General features: G+C 35.7%; 1 protein-coding gene across 4 annotated transcripts in view; it reads right to left on the bottom strand.

Moving 5' to 3' along the window:
• Nucleotides 1–1,322: 1,322 nt before the first annotated feature.
• RNF8 (ring finger protein 8) overlaps nt 1,323–20,097 on the bottom strand; it is an 80,163-nt gene continuing 61,388 nt past the window's right edge. For 2 of the 4 annotated variants that reach the window (XM_051996803.1, XM_051996801.1), the window contains 3 exons: nt 19,353–19,460; nt 17,316–17,520; nt 11,905–13,592 (listed from right to left, as the gene is read on the bottom strand). In XM_051996803.1, the coding sequence (XP_051852763.1) occupies nt 13,360–13,592; nt 17,316–17,520; nt 19,353–19,460 (546 nt within the window). In that variant the 3' untranslated portion in view covers nt 11,905–13,359. Of the gene's footprint in view, nt 2,758–11,904; nt 13,593–17,315; nt 17,521–19,352; nt 19,461–20,097 lie in introns of those variants that run through there. The other 2 variants (XM_051996805.1, XM_051996804.1) reach the window with 2 other exon arrangements.

Here is a 20,097-nt window from a genome sequence, read left to right as displayed (position 1 = left end):
AATGCATTATTTTAAATACTAGAGTATAACCTAAATGAGGTACATCATAACCACATAGAAATCAACTTAACAATCCAAACAGGAAAAAATAGGTGGAAGAAATACTGTCCAGATTATATGTTGTCAGATGAAAAGCCACTAAGCAGGCCCCTCCAGAAGCAGTATTTTAGATATTAAGCACTGAAGAGGTCTTCCCAATTCTCCTTAATTTTAATGCCTTTCCTTTGTTGATTATCTCAAACTTATCCTGAATTTAGTGTATTTGTTTGCATGTTGTCTTCACTAGACTGTGAGGTCCTAGAGCAATGACTATCTTTTGCCTTTTTTTGCATCCCAAATTCTTATTACAATGGTTGGAATATAAGATCCTTAATGTTTACGATACTGTTTGAGGATGTATTCTGATGGAAGTGGATCTCTTTGATAAAAAGAGCTAATTCAGTTTCAATTGATCAAGGATGAACAGAAGCAGCTCCATTCAAAGAAAGAACACTGGGAAATGAACATAAACTGCTTGCATTTTTGTTTTTCTACCTTCTGAATCCAATTCTCCCCATGCAAGAAGAGAACTGTTCGGTTCTGCACACATATATTGTACCTAGGATATACTGTAACTTATTTAACATATAAAAGACTGCTTGCCATCTGGGGGAGGGGGTAGAGGGAGGGAGGGGAAAAATTGGAACAGAAATGAGTGCAAGGGATAATGCTGTAAAAAATTACCCTGGCATGGGTTCTGTCAATAAAAAGTTAAAAAAAAAAAAAAAGATCCTTAATGTTTACTGAGTGAAGTAAAATAGAAGAGAGTGGGAATTTGGGAATCATGGAATCTCCAAAGATTCAAGTATGTCACCCAAAAAGCAATGCAAGGATATATGGTGGACATAAATAGGTTAACCATGTGTATCAGTCAGGTGAGAGCATGGAAAAACAGACTGCAAACTGCACTGGTAGCCACGTAATATCTTGCCACTAGACCCAGATGGCTCTGGAGGAGAAAGTAAGGCTGGTGATTTTGCACAGCCTATTCTCACTTAAAATCAACTCACTTGCATGGCATGGTATCACCTCCCTGCTGTCATGGTCCTCTTCGAGAATGAAACAAGAACAACAGAGACCTAGAAGTTTTTGGCATCTTGAGTAGAACCTGGTGGAGAATTTATAGGAGGATATGGACAAGGATCAGTATGAGGTCACAAAGAGACTGATCTATATCAATGGAGGAGTATCCATATATATATATATATATATGAGATAATCCATTGAACACAATATAGATATGAAACAGTGCAACACAGGCAGACAATGTTAACTGCTCTGGCTCTAGACAATTTTTTTTATTGATGTGGCTTATCACATTCAGTCTTTTTGGATTCTCATTCATCAGCTATCTCTTCCAGATTTGTGAATTTGGTTAATATGACATAATAATAACTTACATCTGCAAAGCATCTTGTTTACAAAGCATTTTTTTTTAACAACAATCCTATGAGGTAGATAGAATAATTATCATTATTACCATTTTTATGGCTGCCTGCCATCAATGTCTTTATCCAAGTCACTGGCATTGTGGCATGTTATGAGCAATCTCCATTCAGTTTAACATCAATCAATTGACATTTTTTGGATATGGTTGTTCGGCCAGTTCCAAATGCATCTAAATGTGTCAAGAGCAGATCAAGATATAAATCACATGAATGACAACAATTGAACAAAGATTCTTGACCATCCAGTAGTAAGAATTTCTCTTCCTGATTTTTGTATCCGTTCTTTCCTCATCTTGTTCCAGAATTCCATTAGTAGTCAAAGAGGCCGCTACCTCTCACTAGATGAAGAAAATCTTTTTTATTTTATAGAAAAAGAGGGAGTCACATAAAAAACTAAGTTTTAATTAAATACATTTACATACATAAACACAGTTCTTAAGAAGACAGATCGTATTTCTATGACATTTGGTAAAATGTACTGGCAACTCCAGCTGTACAGTCGAAGGAAAATTACCCTTCAGCAGAACTGCAGCAGGACAGAACAATTGGTCGAGTCACCACATATTGGAGCAGAAAGGAAAACATGATTGCGTGAGGCTTTAACAGAGCACATCTTCTCTGAGGCAATGAGATCTGACTTGGCCTCCCTGATTGATGTTCACTAGTGCAGTATCATCTGTTCCTGGATACAGCTGCTTTGTTGCAGTCAATGAGCTGCCAGTGTTTGCTTGTGAAGCTATCTTGGAGCTAAAAGGGAAGGAAGGTAAACACACCAAAGCCCAGCTGAACAGCTGATACATTTTATTACTAGAAAATGACATCTTGTTTGTGAAGGGACATTTAAGTCCACCTAGAAGAGGGATACTTGTCTTTCTCCTGCAGCAAAACACCTTAGCCATCCCAGGGCAGTTGGGTAATTCACAGCTTCCTCAAAAAGTCAATGTGGATGCTTTAACGATAAAAGGGGAAAAAAAAAAAAACACCCACCCCCCAAAACCCCATTTTGATGTGTGATGAGTACTTATGATAAAGCATCCTCACAAAGTAACAAATGAAAACAACATCCAAAATTGGAGAGCTGCTCTGGTAAACAAGATGATAATGCAGATAGTGATGGAGGCAGGAGTTCAGAGTATCATGCCCAGGTCTCTGTCCCAAAGGCAGGAATGAGCTACTTCTGAACAATGTCTCTCCAGATCCACATTGAAATTTCCTTGTGTCTCAGTCACATATACTGCAGGGAGCTCCGGTCTTCAGGGTAGGCTCTTTGCTTTGAAGGGACAAGAGACAAAAATTAAAGATGAATTTACATTTTTCATTGATAGTGGTGTGTGTGTGTGTGTGTGTGTGTGCGTGCGTGCGTGTGCATGTACTAGAGGAGAACTGAAAACTTTCCCCTTACTCTGAAGGCAATGAAGAATGTGTTCAGGAGTTTGAGGCAATAACTGCTGTTAAGAACTTCACTGTGTTGTGAACTTCTTTGACTCTTTAGTTTACTCCAAACTTCCCCATTTCTGTCAAAGATATCATTACATCAGTTTCTCAGATTCATAGCCTTGGGAATCATCCCTGCTTCTTCACTTTTTCTTCCCAAATATACAATCAGTTGTCAAACTTTGCTGTTTCTACCTTCCTATCATATCTCATGACATGAGTCCATAACAACTCTTATCTACTAAAATAGTCTCCACTCTTGTTCAGGACTTCATTACTTCTTGCCTATAGTAATGAAACAGTGTCCCTAACCTTAAATTTTTCACCATTTCAGTCCACTCCAAAGAGCAATCAAAGTGATTTTCTTGAACAAATTTGATGTCACTCTCTTACCCAATAAAGTCCAGTGGCTACCTGTTGGTCCTAAATTAAAATATAAACTTTCAAAAGTTTTAAAAGCCCTTTACAAATTTGGGGGCAGCTAGGTGGTGCAATAGATTGAATGCTGAACATAGGATCAGTAAGACTTTTACTACTGAGTTCAAATTTGGCCTCAGAACTGGTCATACTAATTGTATGAACCTGAGTTAAGTACTTAACCCTTTAATTCAACTAAGTTCCTCTTTCATCTGGAGCTGGAAAAGGAAATGGAACCTCTCCAATATCTCTGCCAAAAAAAGCCCTAATAGGGTCACAAAAAGTTGGACACAAAATAGCAACAAAATTATAAACTAGCTTCAACCTATCTTATTGTAAATGACTTCCCTCCACTCTCTTTTCTTACGACCTACAATTCAGACAAGTTACCTATCTTTCTAAGCTATTATCTTTTTTCTCCCGTTATTACCAAACATCCATATAAATAGAAGTAAAAATACTTGCTATTCCCAGGGATTCTTTAAGACATGGCTAATATCTTCCTTTCCAAACTACTTTGAATTTAGCTACCTTGTATTTAGTTGAATTATCTTCTCTATGTTTACTCTACATATGCCTCATTGTATTCTTCATTTGAATGTAAGCTCTTTATGAGTAGGAATTGTTTCATTTGGTTATTATTAGTTATATGATCTGAATTCAAATTCTGGCTCTGTCATTTGTTACCTGTGTCATTTTTTCCTGATTTATAAAATGAGTAAGAATATAAAATTTATAAAATGAATAAGTTGAGCCAGATGGCTTCTAAAGATCCTCAGCTCTAAATCAATGAGCCCTTTGTTGAAAGGCACACAGATCTGGCCATTTCTTGAAGCTGTATTCCTTTCTCTCCTTCACTGTCCAATACCCACATACAGAATAGTTTACATTTAATGAGACTTTGCTTCCTTCACTACTTATTCACTACTAAATTCTTGCAGTAAGATTTCCATTTCAACCATTTCACTGAAACAGCTTGTTCCTAAGGCCACTAATGATATCCTTACCATCAAACCTAACAGGACCCTTTCTGTCCTTATCTTTCCAGGCACGTGACACTTTGTACATCCTAGACACTACACTCTTGGGATTTTTGTCTGGTTCTTCATCTTCCTCTAGCTCCTTCCATGTAGGTATTTCCCCTTTGCACTCTATCCTAGGACTTCACTCATATTTTCCTAACTCTATCTGGAGTCTCAACTGCATCTTAAACTTCAACACATCTAAAACTGTGTCACCATTTTATTCATCTCTAGAAACTCCTCCCATTCCATTTCTGCTAAAGATAACCCCAACCCCATAGACTTTAAGCTTAAGCTCATCTTTGATCTTTCTCTTTTCCTTATTCCACACAGCCAACCAGTTTGATCACTTTTTTTTTTTTTTTTAAACACCTTTACAATCTCTCTGGTACCTAGTCGCTACTTTTTATATTCTCTGCAACCATCCAGATTCAAATACTCATCTTTTGTCACTTCAATTGTATTAACAGCCTAACCACTCTCCTGCATCTATCTAGTCTATTCCTCCTCCAAGCTAATAATACATGCCACTGCCTGGGCACATGCAGTGCTCTATGTCACATTTCTACTCACCCTGGAGGGGGTTCTCCACCACCAAAACAAAAAAATTATAAATAAGTCTTGAATCTCATATTTAAGGTCTTTTCACAATCTGATTCCAACATATTTATCACATCAGTAGTTCTTTTCATACACTGCACATTACCATCAATCTAGAGTATTTTCTGTCCCCGTTCTTTTTATGTTGTACCTAAAGCTTAAAAAATACTCCACAGCTCTGTTTTTGTTCCTCTCTTGGTTCAAGGTCCAAAATAGATACCAGCTCTTTCATAAAGCCTTCCCTGACACTCTACTTTGGCTTAAAGTAATCTTACTCATAGCTTATTATACTCTATTTTATTCTTACTTTATTTAATCTTATTTTCTATTTGCCATTTAACTGATCAGCCTGTTAAACATCTTGAGAGACAGGACTATTATTCATCTTTTTATCCCCAATGCCAAGCACGATACACCCTACAAAAAATAAGCACAATACTTGTTTAATCGAACTAAAGATACTATTCTCAGAGGTAAGAAAAGAATTATCACTCTGCTTACATTTTTGAGGCTTATGGATAGCTCATCTACCTTTAGGAATATTCTCTCATTAATTACCTTCATAACAAGTATTTAAAGTTACAACTAGTAACTGTTCTCAGGATCAGGATAACACTAGCTTATCAGTTTTAATTCAAACAATACTGAATGATTAGTTATATATATTTAAGCTCATGCCTTCTGAAACATCATCTAATACTATGTAGTCTACATATTTTTACATATTATCCATATAGTCCTGAAAAGAGATCTTTGATTTCAGGCTTCTGGCTTTACCAAGTTGAACTTTATTCCATTTCCCAGTTTCTCCACAGGGGAATTTGTCTCTCACAAATTCCCTCAAAGCACAAATTATAACAGTGTTTTTCAATTGCTTTATTTCTTCTGGAGTGTGACTCAAAGAGACTTGTATAGAAAGCAAAGAGATCAAGTTATAATGTTCTATTAAGCAAATGATGTTTACAGAGCGCCTACTAATGTAAAGTGAACTTAAAAAAAAAAAGAAAAAATAAGATATTTGATATAATATATTCTGGTCTCTAATACTGCTAACAAAGGGCAAATGGTTCTACCCTTTCCCCTCCTCACTGCACCTCCAGCAAAAGATTCTCTTTCAGCAAAGCCTTAGAACAGTACTTCAGATATTCACAACCAATCTTCAATAAGCATTTAATGAGCACCTAATGTGTGCTTGGCACCAGAGTTCCTTCAAACCTCTTTCATCTTCACTTACTTTCGGGCACTCAATGCTACAAAGGTTTTTCCAAACCTGTCACCAAGAAAGGAGTTCAAATAACATTAGACATATTAAGAGGTAAACGGCAAATGAAGTTTAAAAATTATCTTCCAGGGCATTAAATTAAATGAAGAACTAGGTGTGGAAAGGCCAAGCATCAATCAGTTATTGTGTATACATAATGGTAGTTAATGAAGATGTCAAATTTTATGGCAATAAACTCCTGAAATTAATTCCATCAAACATCACAAACAAAACCAAGGCAACCATCATTAGATGGAAAGCAGAAAGTTGGAAACGATCTTTACAGCAAGGATCTCAGATAAAGGACTAATTTCTCAAATAAATAAAGAACTAAATCAAATTTATAAGAATATAAACCATTACCCAAATGACAAATGGATATGAACAGGCAGTTTTCAGATGAAGAAAACAAAGTTATTTAAGAGATATTTAAAGAAATGCTCTAAATCACCATTGACGAGAGAAATGCAAATAAAAAACCACTGATGCACCACCTCAGATCTATCAGATTGGTGCATATAACAGAAAAGGAAAATGATAAGATGTGAGAAAATTGGAGCACTAATACACTATAGGTAGAGTTGTGAACTGATCCAACCTTTCTGGAGATCAACTTGGAAGTATGCCCAAAGGGCTATCAAAGAGTGCCACTCCTTCAGCTGTATTCCAAAGAGGTCATAAAAAAGGGAAAAGATACTACATGTACAAAACTATCTATTGCACTTTATTTTGTGGTGGCAAAAATTGGAAATTGAGAGATATCCATCAAGAAAATGGCTATAACAAATTATAGTATATAAATGTAATGGAATGATATTATGTAATAAGAGATGATGAACTGGCAGATTTGAAAAAACCTGGAAAGATTTACATGAATGGATACTGAGTGAAGTAAGGAGAACCAAAACACTGTACACAGTATCAGCATTGTATGGTGATCAACTCTGATTGCCTTGGCTCTTTTCAATAAACCAATGTTTTAGGACAATTCCAAAAGACTAATGAGGCAAAATGCCCTCTCTATTCAGAGAAAGAAATAATCGAGCCTGAATGCAGATTGAAGGATATTATTTTTACTTAATTTTTTCCATTTATCCTGTTTCTTCTTTCACAGCATGACTAATATGAAAATGTTTTACATGATTGCATACTTATAACCTATATTACAATTGTTTACTATTTTAGGGAAGAAAAGAGGAAGAAAATCTGGAACTCAAAAATTTATTTTAAAATGAATGTTAAAAACTGTCTTTACATGCAATTAGTAAAAATAAACTACTATTTAAAAGGAAAAAATAAGGTACTTGTATTTAGAATGGGAAGATCCATACTTCTCTAAGATACTGTCATTGTCCTCATGGAGTTTACAGTATTAACAGGGGCATAAGATACTCAAATAACTGTAATAAAAATAAATGAGAAGTTGGTTAAATAAGTGCCTAACAAAGTAAAATCTACAGCCCCCAAAAGGAAAGCCATTTTTCTTTAAGAGAAACTAGAGAAGCAGCTAGGTGGCGCAGTGGATAGAGCACCAGCCCTGAAGTCAGGAGGACACGAGTTCAAATACGGTCTCAGACATTTAACACTGTGTTACTTGTGTGACCCTGGGCAAGTCAATTAACCCCAATTGCCTCAGCAAAAAAAAAAAAAAAAAGAAAAAAAAAAGAGGAACTAGATTAGACTTCACCAAGGCAGTGTCATTTGACTTGGATATTAAAGGATAATCTGGAAACTATCCCAACTCAGTGCTGCCCATAGGTATACATCTAGGTTTCCCTCTGTGATCTCTGTCTTCAGTTAAACTTTGATTTTGGAGAGCCAATTTTCTGGGAACGATCGACTAGGAGAAAGATGGTCCTGATGCATTTTAGACGGTTGACAACTATAGCCATGCCAAACCTAATTCCTGGACCTAAAACCGAGTCCTTATTTAAACGACTTTTTACTGGGGATTTGGTTAATATAAGCTTCCAATTGGCCCTGAAACCAATGCTTTCTCTTTGCAAAACAGAGTTATTGTTATAAGCAAAGATCTCTCTCTAACTCCAATACTGTAAAACAGTAAGACTGGTGATGGCTCTCTAACAAAGCAATCCCTGAATGAGGATTTAGCAATCTTTTGTCAGGCTCCAGGGAAATTCTCAGATGCTATACTTGCTCCAATAACTGCAAAAACAAAGAAATATGCCAGAATGGTTTTCAACCATTTGTGTGCAGCAGAGATGTTTTTGTTGTTGTTGTTTAATATGTTGGTTCTAATGCTGCCAAATGGGAATGGGGGAACTTTCTCTCCTAGCTTTTAAAAAAGAAATGAATAAGAGTAGGCTTCTAATTGTGTCTAAGCTCAGCTCTTCTCAAAGAACTGCACCAAAGACACTGATACATTGTTGGTGGAATTGTGAATGGATCTAGCCATTCTGGAAAACTTTGGAACTATGCTCAAAAAGTTATCAAACTGTGCATACCCTTTGATCCAGCAGTGTTTCTATTGGGCTTATATCCCAAAGAGATCTTAAAGAAGGGAAAGAGACCCCCATGTGCAAAAATGTTTGTGGCAGCCCTCTTTGTAGTGGCAAGGAACTGGAAACTGAGTGAATGCCCATCAGTTGAGGAATGGCTGAATAAATTGTGGTATATGAATGTTACGGAATATTGCTGTTCTAGAAGAAACAACCGGCAGGATGATTTCAGAGAGGCCTGAAGAGTCATGAACTGATGCTAAGTGAAATGAGCAGAACCAGAGATCATTATACATGGCAACAAGAAGATTGTATGACGATCAATTCTGATGGACATGGCTGTCCTCATGAGATGGTTCAGACCAGTTCCACTTGTTCAGTGAGTCACTACACCCAGAAAGAGGATTATGGGAACTAAGTGTGGAACACAACATAGTATTTCTACTCCTTCTGTTGATGTTTGCTTGCATTTTGTTTTCTTTCTCAAGTTTTTTTTTTCCTTCTTGCTCCGATTTTTCTTGCTTGTATAAATATGTATAGATATATTGGATTTAACATATATTTTAACATATTTAACCTGCCATTTAGGGGAAGGGGTAGGGGGAAGGAGAGGAAAAGTTGGAACTGCAAGTGTCATTGCTGAAAAATTACCCATGCATTTGTAAATAAAAAGCTTTAATTAAAAAAAAAAAAGAAATGCACCAAATAAAGTGAAAGTACAACTACAAAAAAAAAAAAAAAAAAAAAGTAAAGGGTAAGAAACAGTCCATTATATTAAATAAAATCTATTTAACAAGCAGAAAACTATGGAGAAGAGTTTTCTCTTTTTCTTTCTTTATACTAATTCATGAAAGAATAAATTATTTACCCTCCAACATGGGTCAAAAGAAAATTCCTCACAAGATTAGTTATTGTAAAATATAGCGGGCCCTTCCTCTAGACTTCAGTTTTAACTTATTTCTTAAAGAGACTGCTAATTCTCTTGTACTCTAAATGAGTACAAGATAAGGTTACTCTTACCTTATACAACTCTGATGAAAGTTGGGAAAGAAAAAGACATCTTGATCAATTCTGACAGACATGGCTCTCTTCAACATTGAGATGATTTAAACTCGTTCCACTTGTGCAATGATGAAGACAGCCATCTACACTCAGAGAAGAGAATCATGGGAAGAGAGGGTGGAACACAACATAGCATTCTCTCTCTCACTCTACTATTATTTGCTTGCATTTTATTTTTTTCTCTCAGTTTTTCTTTTTCTTCCTTCTTGATCTGATTTTTCTTGTGCAACCAGATAACTGCATAAATATGTATGCACATATTGGATCTAACATGTATTTCAACATATTTAACATGTATTGGAGTAACTGCCAGATGGGGAGAGGGTGGGGGGGAAGGGGAAAATTTGGAACAAAAGGTTCTGCAAGGGTCAACATTGGAAAAATTACCCATGCATATGTTTTGTAAATATAGAATTAAAAAGCAACACTGTTCTACAGTAGACTTAAAAAAGGTCATGTATATATAGTAGATTTCACTATCTACATATAAAAGCAAGGAAGGTTCACATCTATATGTAACCAGAGGCTGGTATGGTGTCCTTAAAACATTGCCAACAACAGGAAGACAACAGAAGGCAAGTTACACATATTGATCAATCCATTTTTGTCCTACTAGAATCAAAGGTAAAATTAGCCATATCACCAAACTTCATCAGATAACTGAAGGGTAATAGTGCCCTCTGCTGAAGAACCTATCGATCGTCTTTGTAGCGTGAGCTAGCTAAGCAGGGCACAAACTCTTTTCACTTACTCAGCTAGGGGAGCTGGGATGCTGGCTAAGGCCTAACTCTCACAGGTTATATTGATGAGCATCTCTTAACATTTATAATCTGGTCAAACACTGGTTCCAAGGCCACCTGTGTTTTCCAATAAGGATGATTTACACCAACCCTCATCAAATCTGGCTTCTGTGAGATCCAATGTGAAAGCAAATTGTCAATTTTACTTGTAGTTGTTATCTCACTCCTAAATGTCTTTTACCCAGGTTTGGGGGTCATGTGCCAACTGTGTTAAGGCGACCATTTAGACATTACTCATATATGGGATGCACAGGGCCCACATTAACATACATTTGACATGTAATGTGGCTAGTCTGACTAGACCACAACATACATGAAGAGGAATAATGTATATATTGAGGCTGAAAAGTTCAGTTAGGCTAAGTCAGGGGGCTTTAAATACCAAAGAGAAGAATTTTTATTTAGGAGTCATTAGTTTACTGAGGATACTCAGTTTACTGAGTTACTCAGGAGAAAAAAATTTTGGATGCACAATGTTGAGACCAAGAATCCAATTATATGAAACACATAATATACATATAACCATAGAAAAAAAACTAGCAAGTATGTTGGTTCTCATTGATTAATCAAAGACAACTCCACCCTTCCACATGTCAGAAATGTCCATGGGTTTTATAAGCATAACCTGCTTGGCTCTGTGACCCACTGGTTGTCTCCAAGTGTCCAGATGCATGAGCTACTGTGGTGGCTCAGGCCAATCCAATCAGGATGGGTTCACTAAGCAGCTGTTTGCTACTCATCATCAGAGTCAAAATATTCCTCAAAGTCCCTAGAGTAAAAAGTGCTTGGGAGCAGGAGGCAGCTAGTTGAAGAGAATATTCTTACCAGCTGTGATTAGGGATGGACGGCCTCCTGCTTCTCTGGCATATCTACAGATACAAACGTATACTGCTTAACTAACAGCCAGATGGTAGACAGCACCTGGAGGCGAAATTAGCTCTTGTTTTTTCCTTTGAACTGCCATACTTTGCCCCAGCAAACAACAATCTGGCTCTGAGGTTTCCCTTCAAGGCAGTGCTGTACTGGATTACTATGGGGACTGTAACTCCTCCCTACCTTTGTATGGTCTATCATCCCTCAGAGGTACACCATGATCTTACCAATCCTTTCCAACCATTAGTGTTTTGCCCCAAGATAAAAAGACTGACAGTATAAGGGTATCTAAATGCTAGGCAAGTAGTGAGGAATCCAGATGTAGTTGTAGATGAAAGTAGTTCTTAACAGCCCCCAGTAGGCTCTAAAAGCAGAAAGATCATTTGGCTTAATAGGAAGATATTCGGCTTTGGGACTTGGTGCAAAACTCTAACTTCCAAAAAAAAAGAGATAGAAATATCAGAAACCTTCTTCTAAATTTCTTTCCCATTCTTTTTTTTTTTTTTTTTTTTTTTGTGTTAAATCAAAGCTTTTTATTTTCAAAATATATTCATGGACAATTTTTCAACATCGACTCTTGCAAAACCTTGTGTTCCAATACCCCCCTTCCTTCTCCCAGATGGCAAATAATCCAATATATGTTAAACATAGTAAAAACATGTTTTAAAATCCAATATATGCATACATATTTATACAATTATCTTGCTGCACAAGAAAAATCAGATCAAAAAGGGAAAAAATGAGAAAATAAAATTCAACAAAAAACAACAAAAGGAGTAAAAATGTTATGTTGTGATCTATACTCAGTTCCCACAGTCCTCTCTCTGAGTGCAGATGACTTTCTTCACCACAAATTCATTGGAACTGATCTGAATCATTCATTGTTGAGAAGAGCCACATCCATCAGAACTGATCATCACATAATCTTGCTATTGCCATGTACAATGTTCTCTTGGTTCCACTTACTTCACTTAGCATCAGTTCATATGTCTCTCCAGGCCTCTCTGAAATCATCCTGCTGGTCATTTCTTACAAAACAATAGTATTCCATAGCATTCATATACCATAACTTATTCAGCCATTCTCCAACCGGTGGGTGGAATCCACTCAATTTTCAGTTTCTGCCACAAACATTTTTACACATGTGGGTCCCTTTTCCTCCTTTAAGATCTCTTTGGGATATAAGCCCAGTAGAAACTGCTGGATCAAAGGGTATGCACAGTTTGATAGCCCTTTGGGCACAATTCCAAATTGCTCTCCAGAATGTTTGGATCAGTTCACAACTCCACCAACAAGGTATTAGAGTCCCAGTTTTCTCACATCTCCTCTAACATTTATCATATTTTTTGCTGTCATCTTAGCCAATATGAGAGGTGTGTAATGGTACCTCACATTTCTCTGCTCAATAATGATTTAGAACACCTTTTCATATGACTAGAAATGGTTCCAATTTCTTTATCTTAAAATTGTCTATTCATATTCTTTGACCATTTTTCAATTGGAGAATGGCTTGAATTCTTACAAATTTGAGTCAATTCTCTATATATTTTAGAAATGAGGCCTTTAAGAAACTAGAAGTTGATGGATACCCATTTTCCCTTATTACTTTCCTGTATAGTAAACTAGATTTCTATTTCTAGTGCATATTATTCCTTCTTTGAGCCAATTTTAATGAGTAAAATTTCATGTGTTCCTCTCCCTGCTTCCCCCATTTTCCCCTCCATTATAACTTGAGCCATTTTTATATCAGATAATTTATCCCATTCTACCTTTCTTTCCCCTCTTTCCTTTATTTTCCTTCTCTTTATTTATTTTTTTAGATAATCACATTATCATATTAAATTCACACCTATGCTTTCTATGTATACTCCTCCTAAATGATCAGAAAGATTTTAGAAGATACAAATATCATTTTTTCTATGTAGGAATATAAACCGTTTAACCTCATGGAATCCCTGATTTCTCTTTTCTGTTTGCCTTTTTATGATTCTTTTGCATCTTGTATTTGAACACTAAGTTTTCCATCAGATCTGGTCTTTTCATCAGGAATGCGTGAAAGTGCTCTATTTCAGTGAATGTCCATTTATCCCCCCAAAGGATAATACTCACTTTTGCTGGGTTGGTGATTCTATGTTGTAATCCTTTTGTCCTCCGGAATTTCAAGCCTTCTGTAGAAGCTGCAAAATCTTATGTTATCCTGATTGGTCATGGTATCTGAATTGTTTTTTTCTGGCTGCTTAATAATTTTCTCCTTGATTTGGGAGGTCTGGAATTTAGCTTTAATATTCCTGGGAGTTTTCATTTTCAGTTATCTTTCAGGAGGCTATCAGTGGATTCCTTCTATTTCTATTTCATCTTCTAGTTCTAGAATATCATAGCAGGTTTTCTGAATAATTTTTTTTTTCTTTGTTCAATTCTTTGTCAGTGTGCTGAAAGGTCTGAAAGGCCGCAGATTTAATTGGCCCAAGGCCTGCTCCTGGTTTACAAATATGGTCTGTGCTGGATTACACTACTCTCTCACCATGGTGCAACATTCCTTTCCTACAAACTTTCTAAGTTTTCTTGGACTGGAAAAATTGTTTCACTCTGGCTTTTTGTGGATTCTGCCACTGTAGAATTTTAGAGTCACCACTTAAAGGTATTTGGAAGGGTTTGGAGGAGAGCTCAGGCAAATCCCTGCCATTACTCTACCTTCTTGTCTCCACCTCTGAATTAAATGTTTTTCCAAATATTTCACAAGAAATTATCTTATATACAGAGTGAGGAAGAGTTCTTTATCAATGGATAAAGAGGATCACAAAAAGTAAAATGATAATTTTTATTATATAAGATTTTTAACTTTTTGTACAACAAAACCAATGGAGTTAAAAATTATAAGAGAAAATTAAATGGGGGAAAAATCTATAAGAAGTTTCTCTGATAAAGGTCTCATTTGTAAGCTTTATAGAGCATTGATTCAAAATTTTAAGAATAAGCCAATTGACAAATGATCAAAAGCTATGAACAGTCAGTCAACAAACATTTATTAAGTGTCTAAGTGTCAAGTACTATGGCACAAGATATAAGTAGATTAGAAGAGTATGAAGGTGAAGACTTTTGAATGCCAAATAGAATTTTGGATTACAGTTATAGTGTAGCTTTCCTGGCTCAATGAACATATACAGTTACTGGGAAGAATTCAATGAACTGATGCAGAGTGAAATGAATAGAACCAGAACAATCTATATTAAAATTATTTTATAAAGACCAACAACTTTGAGAGACTTAGGAATTCTGACTAATGAAATGAACAACCATGATTCTAGAGGACATGATTCCAGAAGATTATCTATTGGCTTAACAGACAGAAGGCGACAGAGTCTATGATAAGGTTAGTGGTAGAGTGGAAAAAGCCATGAATTTTTAATTAAGAGGACCTGGTTTTTATTCCAGTTCTGCAACTTAAAACTTGTACAATTTTGGCCAAGTGACTTAACTTTTCTGGGCATTACCTTCCTCATATGTAAAATGAACAGACTGGACTATGTGAGCTTCCAGGTCTAACTCTATGATCCTGTAAGACATCAACATAATTCACTAAGTGGCTTGAAGAAGAGATCAATAATAATAACGTTTTAATTCCTTTGATTCCCCCCTAACTCCAAAAGACAAAGTGATCATACATGTATGGTTGGGAACACAGTTGGCTTTTTCTGGACTGAATCCTACAATAGTCAAAAGTAACATACCTTGGACAACAGCCTGTGGAATTAGAGACCCAAGTCAAAGTTCTTCATCTACTTACTCAATACATATATCTTTCTATGTATACGAGGATACAGGAGAAAAACAAAAATATAAGACATAGATCAAATTACAGAGTTGAGTCCTATCAGAGATTTTAGAGGTCATCAAGTTCAACTTTACTATTTTTCAAATAAGGAAACTGAGACAGAGAGGGGTTAGGTACTTACTAAGTATTTGCTGAATTGAGCTAAATTGATTATTGTCCTATCATCAAAAGATGAAACAGTGTAAGTTCTAGGTCTGGGCTGGGAACAATATACATAGGAAGAACGAGAAAAATCAAATAGTAGGAGACGAGCAGGACAAGAAGCTGTTCTGAGGATCACTCTGGATTCTTTATTGCTTCACCCTACACAATCAGTTGACAAGTCTGGCTTTTTCTATGTTCACCATTTTTTTTTCCTACTCAGAAAGCCCCTACCCTAGTTGGGGATTGTATTATCCCTTGTCTGGACTATTGTAATACCTGCCTTATTGGCTTCTCTGCCTGAAGGTCTATCCTCTCCAACCTATCTTCACACAGCTGACAGACTAATATTCTTACATTATAATCCTGACCAAATTATTTTCTTGTGATAGTAATCCATTACTTCCAAGATCAAATATAAACACTTTCAATTGGTTATTTTACAACCTGGATCCAATCTACCTTTTCAACCTTTACTCAATGAGCCAACCTAATTGGATTTTTTCTGCTCTTCAAATGACATCCCATATCCTGCCTCCAGGCCTTTGGACACATTTTGGTTTCCTCTTTATGTACACATCCTCTCCACTACCTCCCTAGGAACAACTAGCTTCCTGTAAAGCTCAGCTCAGTTCCTACATGAGGCTTTTCCTGAATTTCCCCAGCTGTTTCTGCAGTGCAGAAATTACCTCTGTGTGTGTATTGTATATGTGTGTGTATATGTACAGACAGACAAATAGTTCACTGAATAATGCCTATAAGTTATGAAAAGGGACACATCACTTAGCTTGTCTACCACATAATGCATTCTAATCTCATCTCCAATATCTTTAAGTACAAATAATTAAATCCTAGGAAAAGCATAACTTAAAAAATAGAAATGTTTGTGGGAGAGCTAGTGGACTATCAGATAGTACGAATAAGTTTTATCAGATTTTTTTTCTATTTAATGTCTAGCTGATATCTTTCTGTGGCTCTAATGTATTTTTATTGGGGGAGGGAAGCCTATAGCACAAGGAAGGCAAATAGGAAGAAAAAAGAAATAATGTTACATCAAGTTACATTGTTGGGAGTAGGGGAAAGGCCTGTATAAAGGCAGAGAACATGAAGAAAATGAGGTAAAAAAAACACAAAGGAAATGTTAAAGTTAGGCTTTCCTTATTTTAAAATGTTGTTTAAAGGCATCCCTGGCTCCCTATTCGCCTTCTTCAAAATACGTAACTCAAAAGGGAGGGGGAGCTTTTGACAACTGATAACAGATTGGATCTGGGTTTCCTCATTAATAAAATGGTTCCCTAATATTCACAGAACGGTTATGAGAACCAAATGATATAATGTTAATTGTAATTTTAAGTTCTTTACCAGACAGTTTTTCCTCTACATATATACATACATAGATATATATGTAGATATAGGTTGATAAAATAGATGAAAGTTGCATTAATGCCTATCATTTGCATTTGAGAGAATCCCAAACAGAAATGCATCTATTTGTCACTAATCAATAAATTCATAAATTTGTATGTAATAAATAAATTTGTACTATGTATAAACTTGACATGAAGCATATCATTAAATACAAAAAAGGACAGGAAATGGTATATCTGTGCCTGTATTTGTATGTATGCATGCACTTAAGAAAAGTTCATTCCTAAATCTAACCAGTCAACAATAGAAGAACAGAACTATTCCAGCCTTCAACTCTTGTGGGGAAAAGTCAGATTATATACAGTTTAGAAGTGGGGACTATGTCTTTGATATTTATGATATGCCTACACTGAGAAGCACTTTAATAAAAATTTGTCGAATGAATAAAACTAACCATTCCCCCAGGTTTGATATGTTATAAAAACACTGAATGTGCTATAGTGAGGGATCAGGTTCCTCATATCTCATGCATTCAGAAGCCTCCCTGCTTTCTCCTTACCTTTCCTTTCATTAATGAGAATTTCTCGTCGCTCTTTCATTTCAGAGCTTAGTTTCTCAACCATCTTGTTGATGCAGTTGTCTAGCACTAGGGAGCGAGTTTTAGATTCAATATCCTGTCGACAGATGGGACATTCCACTTTTCGCTTCATCCATTCATTGATACAGTAGGAGCAAAAACTGTGAGCACAGTTCAAGGTGACAGCCTAAAAAAGACAAGGAAAAATCTATCAGGAATCTCACTTTTGGATGCTTTTTTAATGGGAAAAAGAGCAAAAAGATGAGTAAACTTTTAAATTAAATCAGAATGTGATCCACAATGATCTATTAAATAGTTACTGTCTAGCCAGTTCAGTCAGGGCTTTCTAGGAAGCCAAGAATCAGTCCCAGGGTTATGTTCAAATACCATTTGGAACCATTTTCGTTTTTTCTTTTCTGTGGCTGGTCAGAGCATTTATTATGATTAAGGAAACAAATTCATAATTAGTGCAATAGACTTTATAAAGCAACAATCACCAAAACTATTTGGTACTGGCTAAGAAATACAGTTGTTGATCAGTGGAATCGGTTAGGTTCACAAGACATAATAGTCAATGACCATGGTAATCTAGTGTTTGATAAACCCAAAGACCGCAGCTTTTGGGATAAAAACTCATTATTTGACAAAAACTGCTGGGAAAATTGCAAAACAGTATGGCAGAAATGAAACATTGATCAATTCTGGATTCAGGATTTGAGGGACAGTGAAAAGCCAAGTGGGCAGCGAGGCAGTACAGTAAGTGAAGCACTAGGCTTGGAGTCAGGAAGACTGATTTTTCTAACCTCATTAGCCTCAGACCCTCACTAGCTGGTCAACCTGGGCAAGTCACTTCAACCTGTTTGCCTCAGCTTCTTCATCTGTACAATGAACTGGAGAAAGAAATGGCAAACACTCCAGGATCTCTGTTAAAAAAACCTCCAAATGTAGTTACAAAGAATCAGACACAACTAATCAGTGACTTGATTAAAGGTATAAATGGCATGCATGCTCATCACATTTTCAGATGACAAAAAATTAAAGGGAGTGACTAATAACAGGATGTTAAAAAAGAAATCAAAAGGCTAGAATATTAGGCTGAATATAAATAAGATGAAATTCAATAGGAATAAGTGTAAAATTTTACTTCTTAGGTATAAGAAAACCAATTTCATTATTGGAAAATGAAAGGCATGGTTATGAACAGTGGCTATTCTAATGAGGGTTTTGATGGTTTTAGTGAGTTACAAACTCATGCGTCAACAGTGTGATGTGAAAGCCAAAAATTTAATGCAATCTTACGCTGTACTGGAGAGGCATACCCCAAAAATGTAAAAGAAAATAAAAGAAAAAAAATCCATATGCACACAAAGCAGTTCTTTTTTTGTTACATCAAAGAAGTTTCACTTAAGTTAAGAGAATGAACATCAGTTGGGGAATGAACAATTATTGTGTATGAAAGTAAAGAGTTACTATTGCACCATAAAAAATAACAAAAGGAGGGTTGTTTGGATAACTTGAAAAGATTCATATAAACTGAGCAAGTATAGAAAGACAAAGTACTTTGAAATACTTAAGAAGTTTGAATACTACCCACTTCCTAACAAAGAAGATCCATGGGGCAGAATGAGGCAAACATCTCTGGACATGACCAATGTGACACTTTGTTTTGCCTGGCTATACTTATTTGTTACAATTTTTTTAATTTGAAGGGGGTGGTAGGTGAGAGAAGAGATAGAATAGCAATAGGAGTGCCCGAAAAAATGAAATCAGGATAATTTTGAAGTTCATGTCAAAAATTATTACATACTTGGAAAGAAAAGCAAAATGTAAATGTTTTTACAATTTCATATACAATCTCATTCTTTTATTATACTTTGCATACATAAATGCTCACTTTATTTTGGTGTTTGTTACATTAACAAAATAAAATAAACATAAAACAAAATATATACTAGCTCAGATAAAGTTCTACCAGTGGATAGGGTGGGAGGGTGAAGAGTCCCTGTACCTTGTTATTACCTCAATGAAGTGTTCAGAGCAAATGATGCATTGAAGTTCATTTTCTAGCACATCATTCATTTGGTTTAGAACCTCTTCCTTCTGTGCTCTCACTTTCTCTTTCTCTTCCTGCAATGATAGACAATCCTATTTATCACTAGAAGCACTACTGATTGGTCACCAATTAAACAAGAAAGAATTAAACAGAATGATTCAAATGGAACAACCCACATCTAAGAATTACTACTTCTCAAAAGTCAAACCAAATGTAGGTCTTAACCTTGAGTTCTGTTTTGCAGATGTTTAGAATTTCTGAGAAAATTGTAAAATTTGTTCCAGAACAATGATGAAACACATTATCAGAAATAAGTCATTAAAAAGCTACTACCTACAGGGTACCCACTTTGCCAAGAACACTGCACTAGAACATATTAGGTCTGGGGTCTATTCCAACTTCTATCATTTAGGAGAGTGTGTCTTCATCCCTACATATCAGTTGTCTCACCCATTAGCTTAAAATAATGTTTATACACATTTACCTAAAAAAAGATTTGAACAAACTGTATTTAACAAAAATTTATTAGGAGTCCTGATAGATTCAAAGGAAAATTCTAGCAAATTTTTAAAGAACAATTAGTGTCAATAATATAAAAACTATTCTCAAAAAATAAGAAAGCTATTGGATTCCCTTAGTAAGACAAATGTAAAATATGACAAATATCTAAACTAGGGAAAGAAAAAACATAGAACTAAAGATCAATATCAT

Source organism: Antechinus flavipes, chromosome 4 (assembly GCF_016432865.1).
Source record: "Antechinus flavipes isolate AdamAnt ecotype Samford, QLD, Australia chromosome 4, AdamAnt_v2, whole genome shotgun sequence".
In the NCBI taxonomy this organism is placed as follows: Eukaryota; Metazoa; Chordata; class Mammalia; order Dasyuromorphia; family Dasyuridae; genus Antechinus; species Antechinus flavipes.
This window is presented reverse-complemented; position numbering and strand designations above follow the sequence as displayed.